The following is a 6662-nucleotide window of genomic DNA, read 5'->3' as shown; positions in this document are numbered from 1 at the left end:
AACAGATTGATCAGGCATTATTTTGCGAAGAATCCCATATACCCCGAGTCATATTTTCGTCGCCGGTTTAGGATGAGCACCGAGTTGTTCAGGCGCATTGCAGAGAAACTAGCGAGCCATGACCGTTTTTTTCAGCAAAGGAGGAATGCCGCCGGAGAGCTCGGGCATAGCACCTTTCAGAAGGTGATAGCCGCTTTGCGTATGTTGGCATACGGTATACCGGCTGATCTTGTTGATGATCACTTGGCTATGGGTGAGAGCCAAGCCATCATGTGTGTCAAGCGCTTTGCAGTGGGAATTGTGCAAGTGTTTGGCGAGGAGTATTTGAGATCTCCCAATGCTGAAGACGTCGCAAGGCTATTGGCGATGAACAAAGCTCGCGGTTTTCCTGGCATGCTTGGCTCAATAGATTGCATGCATTGGAGTTGGAAGAATTGTCCAAAGGCATGGCATGGGCAATTCCACGGCCAAAAAAAGGGTTCCACTATAATCCTTGAAGCGGTGGCCGATCAGGAGACTTGGATTTGGCATGCATTCTTTGGAATGCCTGGATCTTTGAATGACATCAATGTTGTCAACCGGTCACCACTGATGAATAAGATTGCAAACGGTGAGTTGCCACCGGTGCAGTTTGTAGCAAATGGCCGTACGTACAACTATGGCTATTATCTAGCGGATGGCATCTATCCAAAATGGCAAACCTTCGTGAAGCCGTTGAAAAAGCCGGAAGGTAAGAAAAATCTTGACTTCCACAATGCTCATGCGGCGGCTAGAAAAGATGTGGAGAGAGCATTTGGGATTTTGCAAGCCCAATTTGCTATTGTGAGAGGACCGGCTAGATTTTGGAATTAAAAAAATGCTTTGTTACATCATGCACGCTTGTGTGATCATGTACAACATGATCATCGAGAATGAGCGTGGCCAAGATTTAGACTACTCACAGTATGAGCTCTTGGAATATCCCGTGCGAGTGCGACGGAGGGCTGAAAGGGTAGCCCGTTTTATTGCCTCCTATCATGCCATTCGGCATCCCGCAACGCACAATGAACTTCAGAATGATTTGATTGAAGAGTGGTGGGCATGGCATGGACGACAAAGAGCATGATGATATCTGCATTCGACATTGTATTGTTCATGAATTATTTGTTGTGTTTATTGTATTTGTTGTACTGAACGATAAACTATTTGTTTGAGTGGTAATGATAACGAAATTGAACTATTTATTATTAATTTATTTTGTTTGTTTAATCATTTTTGCTCATAATACATGTATATGTGGTTTGTGCGGCGCGCGCGCTGTATTTTTGCACTCTGCTGGAGCGGCGCGCGCGCTGCATTATAACGCGGCTGCTGGAGCCAGCGCAGGCGGGCGTGCTAAACCAGCCAAAGCGCGCGCGGCAAACAGATTTTTTACGCGCGGCGCTTAGCGATGCACTAAGCTTCAGCCCTCTTGCAAACTCAGCACGATGAGAAGTGGTTAGCATTTTGGCCATATACCTCGGGAAAACCTCGGTAGCAATATGAACTTGAGGCTGAAGTTAAACTTCTCAACACAACCTTTTATGCACTCTCGGTCCCTTCTATGCTTCTTATCTCTCTGGGTTCTCGAAGTGGCTCTAAAAATGGCGGAGTCTCTTGTCCTTTAGTCGACACTAGCGGTATTGTTTCTATTGTTGTTCTTCTACCCCTTCTTGTCCTTGAGCCTGACACAAACTTGCTGCTCGGATACTGATATTGCAATACGAATACAAATAAGATATACATGAAAAATCTTGATAAATATGTCGACGGCCTACCGACCAACAAAAAGTAGTGTTGAGTTAAACTTTCACGCCATAGGAATGGAGAGTCGTGTGAATATCCGGCCTATAGTAGATCCTAGAACAATATTGGAGGAGCACATGCAAAGGACCCACAAAACACACCCGTAAACTAGACAAACATCTCCAAAATTACCAAAAGGGCCTTCCAACTTAGTCTTGGCCATGGGCAACCCGACCCGGCCCGGCTTGACGCTGCTTCCGGGCCGGGCTCGGGCCTATGTTTTGAGCCCGAAGACTAGGTCAAGCTGGGCCCAGGCCCATTGTTTCCGCCATTTACTGAAGAGGCCCGGCCGAGGCCCAATGCCCGATGGTTTTTTGTAGTGACGGGCCAGGCTTGGGCCTGAAAAGTAGGCCCGACGACCGGACGGGGCTAGGCTCGGGCCTGAGTTTTTTTACCTCGGGCGTGGTCAAGCCCGGCCCAGTGGATGGCCAGGTCTATCCTAACTAGATAGAGAAGGCTCCTATACAAAGTTAAGGTGGCAGTAGCATCATGAATGAGACAAGGAAAAAACATCAAGAGATAAAATAAAGAAGCATGTACATTTTTCAAACCAACATGCTCAATTCTCCTAGGAGAGGGTTCAAAACATAATTCCCAGAAGAAGAAGAAGAAGAAAGGTAATACTACAAGGAACCCCAATAAACAGCAACATTAGAGTGACAAGTGTTGAATTTATTATGTATGTGTATATTGTGTCTTGGGCTCACCTTTTAGTTCATCTGTATTTCATTTCAGCAGCAGGTACCTCTCGTCGCCCCGTTGCCACCGGCCACCGACGGCCCTTCGACGACCCCGTCAGGTGGACGGCCCCGCTCGGCTCTCGGACTGCCTCCGAGTTTGGCGGTCCTCGCGCCGTGGGACGAGCTGCGCCTCCCGCCCCCACGCCGCCGTTGCCGTCCTCGCCGGCTTCGCCGCCGGCGCCCTCTTCGGCCGCCTCGGGCAGCCCCGTTGCCTCGGGCTCCTTGCCCGCCTCGGGCGTCATGTGTGCCTCGAGCGTCGCACTCTCCACAGCTGCCTCAGGTGCCTCGGCCGCTGCCCCTTCGCTGGCCGCATCGCCGGTCGCCTCACCCGCGGTCTCGCCAGCCGCCTCCTCGGGCCTCATTCCGGAGTTGCCGTCTCGCCCCATCACTCGGGCTCAAGCCAACGTTCACCGCCTGAGTCTGCGGTACTCCAGCGACAAGTATCTCCTCGCCACCTTCACCACCGAGCCGTCACCGATTCCCGTGTCTGCCAGAGCAGCCCTTCGTGATCCTCATTGGCTTGCTGTGATACAGTAAGAGTTCGACGCTCTTTAGCGGAACCGTACCTGGACACTGGTTCATCGGCCTTCTCGCGACAATGTCATCAGCGGCAAGTGGGTCTTTCGCCATAAGACCCGCTCGGATGGTACACTTGAGCGCTATAAGGCTCGCTGGGTGGTCCGTGGTTTTCGGTAGCGTGCTGGCGTCGACTTCACTAAGACGTTTGCACCGGTTGTCAAATCGGGCACGATCCGCACTATTCTCCAGCTGACGGTTTCCCGAGGCTGGCCGGTTCATCAGATGGATATCTCCAACACCTTCCTTCATGGCCATCTTGAGTAGCAGGTTTACTGTGAGCAGCCCACCGGTTTCGTCGACGCATCTCTTTCTGGGCATGTGTGTTTGTTGTCCCGGTCTCTCTACGGGCTCAAGCAAGCACTTCGCGCCTGATACCAGCGTATCGCCCGGTTCCTTCAAACACTGGGCTTCAGCGTTACTAGTTCGGATGCCTTGTTGTTTGTCTATCACCGCGGCGACACAACTGCATATTTGCTCCTCTATGTCGACGACATCATCCTGAGGGCCTTCTCTGTAGCCCTTCTTCAGCAGATTACTCTCGGGATGCGTGACGAGTTTGCCATCAAGGACTTGGACGCTCTACATTATTTCCTTGGCATTGAGGTTGTTCGGCGACCCGACGGCTTCTTCCTTCATTAGCAGAAGTATGCACATGAGCTACTTGAGCGTGCCGACATGCTCAATTGTCACCATGTCGCTACTCCTATTGACACGAAGGCCAAGGTTTCTGCTCTCGAGGGCTCGCCCGCGTCGGATGCACCGTTCTGCCGATCCATTGTTGGTGCTCTTCAGTATCTGACTCTCACCCGGTCGGATCAACAATATGCTGTTTAGCAGGTGTGTCTCCATATGCACGCCCCTCGTGACTCCCATTGGACCCTCGTGAAGCGAATTCGCTACATCCGTGGCACGATGGCTCTTGGGCTCACTCTCACGGTGTACACTTTTCTGGAGATGGTGGCCTATTCCGACGCGGACTGGGCCAGCTTCCCTGACACCCGTCGCTCCACCTCTGACTACTGCGTTTACCTAGGTCCTTCACTCGTCTCATGGGCGTCCAAGCGACAACCCACCGTTTCACGCTCTAGCGCGGAGGCTGAGTACCGAGCAGTGGCTAACGTTGTCGCCGAGTGCACCTGACTATGACAGCTACTTCAGGAGTTGCATCATGATGTCTCCCAGGCTACGATTGTCTACTGTGACAACGTCTCTGCGGCGTACCTTTCCGCCAACCCCGTTCATCACCGCCGGACTAAGCACATTGAGCTGGACATTCACTTTACGCGTGAGCAGGTGGCCCTTGGACGTATTCGGGTCCTCCATGTTCCGACTGCACAACAGTTCGCTGATGTGATGACTAAGGGACTGCCGACTTCCATCTTCGAGGAGTTTCGTTCCAGTCTCTGCGTCTCCGGCGCCGCTTCGACTGCGAGAGGGGGGGGGTGTTGAATATATTGTGTACATGTATATTGTGTCTTGAGCCCACCTCATAGTTCATATGTATAGTTGAGGTTGTGGCCCCTCTCTATACATCATATATACGTGCCTGGTGCACCGATCAAAGCAATTGTGTTGCACAGCATTCCAGTCTTCCACAACAAGAGTTGAGGCTAGGAGCAATGAGCTGAAGCAAAAGTACCAACACATAAAATAATCTATGTAACATGTGAATACTAACATTTCTCATTGCCTCGGAGACGAGAAAGTACTTGCAACAAGAGGGAAAAAAGGCTCGGGTGATTTAAGTTTCTTAAATCAAACCATGTTAAGTTTTTAAGAATAATCAATGGTGTGTCTTAGAAGTTAACCTTTTCAAGCCATCATCACTAGATAAAAATGTTAATTTGTACCCTAAAAAAATGTTAATTTGTGCAATATCATCATAAGCTTTGTCATAGGCTAATATCGAATTACCGATGGCGTATCTTGGCAGGATGTGTAGTTTTGGACGTGATTTCACGAGGTGCTAATTCCTGTCTTATTATCTTCATCAGCCTTGACGTATTCTACCCTAACGAATTTGCGCTCGTGGTGAATTTAGGTGCGTGTGCGAGTCCCGGTCGGAAAAACTCGGTGCGGGCGACGCCCCCGAAGAACGTGATGTTCGTGGCAAATGAAAGCACCACACCCGAACGGCCAGTGGACGCGGTCACACGTCACGCGCACCCTCCTAGCGGATGCCGCCCCCGCCCACACGCGTCCACGCGGCGTCCCTATCCACCCCTCCCCTCTCCCGCCGCGCGCCGGTATAAATCTCCCATCCCTCGCGCCAACAACTCCATCCCATCTCACTCCCTCAGCGCAACACAGACCTCACAGAGCACATCTCTCGTCTCATCTCGTCTCGCCGTGCGTTCAGTGGACTCGAGGCAAAACCCAGCAGAAGCTCACGAGCGAAGCAGCAGGCCGAGCAAATCAATGGCAATGGCACCCTCAGCATCCGTGGTTTCCTTCTCCGCCCGCCCGTCCGCCGCGCTCCGGCCGCGCGCCGCCTCCGTCACGGCGGGAGCTGGTGGGCGGGTCCGCGCTGGGGCGCCCAAGGGAGGCAAGTGGTGGGCGCCACTGGTCGGGTGGTCTGGACGGGCGGACTATATGGAGGCCGCGGCGCCGACGCCGGTGGTCGAAGTGGAGGGGAAGACGTTCGTCGGCCTGACGGAGGAGAAAGCGAGGCAGCTGCGGGCTCGGATGTCGGAGATGGAGAGCTTCCACGACGCCATGTACCACTCCGCCATCGCGTCCCGCCTCGCCCGCTCCACCTAGGAGGACCAGCCACCAACCAACGAACCCGCCGACACCACCACACAAACTGGTGTTCAGTGCGTTTGTACATAGTCATGTTTCTCGCCGTGCTGTAATCATGGAGGAGACGGCGAGACGCTAGATGTGAATACGGGAGGGGTCTGGTTTTAGGATTGGTCCCTCCCCGATCTTCTCTTTTACTCTTTCGTAATTACACACCATGTGCAAATGTTTCCATGTAAACCCCCCTGAAGATCTAAAAAAAATATGTCGCCATCACTATATGTGTTGTGTTGTGAGAGAGCGTTTACAGACTTGGGTTTTCAGATGATGCTAGTCAATTGAGTGTAATGGGATACCGCTATCAGGCTACGGATTTATTCTGGATCTGGAGTACTCTATCAGATCTGCAAAAAAATAAAATGCAATACCCCTGTGATGCTACAGTGATGCCCTTTGGCCCCTAAGTGGTTGTTTGGATAATGGAGATTAGCGATAAGAATATAGAAAATACGTTTTCAGCTAATTTCTAGGAAAACCAGTTTTATCTACTATTTTGTGAATAACCGGTTTATAGAAAACTATGTTTGGTAAGCTCAGCTGCTGGTTGCGGACGACGGCAACGTCTTTCATCTAGGGACTGGCCGTGAGCGCACGGCAGCAGCCGCTTTCCCTCGACGACTCGTCGCGCGCGGACGACGGCATCGACCGCTTCTTAATGACGACTCCGGCATACGCGCACGGCGGTGGCTACTTCCCCTCGCCAACACGGCACGCGCA

General features: G+C 51.9%; 1 protein-coding gene across 1 annotated transcript; it reads left to right on the top strand.

Annotated features, from left to right (window-relative positions):
- Positions 1-5414: 5414 nt before the first annotated feature.
- On the top strand, positions 5415-6164 carry LOC125554522. Its single transcript, XM_048718055.1, has one exon. It carries the CDS (start codon positions 5562-5564, stop codon positions 5901-5903), a length of 342 nt encoding a protein of 113 aa, XP_048574012.1. The 5' UTR covers positions 5415-5561; the 3' UTR covers positions 5904-6164.
- The last annotated feature ends 498 nt before the right edge of the window (positions 6165-6662 follow it).

Source organism: Triticum urartu, chromosome 1, assembly GCF_003073215.2.
Source record: "Triticum urartu cultivar G1812 chromosome 1, Tu2.1, whole genome shotgun sequence".
Lineage (NCBI taxonomy): Eukaryota > Viridiplantae > Streptophyta > Magnoliopsida > Poales > Poaceae > Triticum > Triticum urartu.
This window is presented reverse-complemented; position numbering and strand designations above follow the sequence as displayed.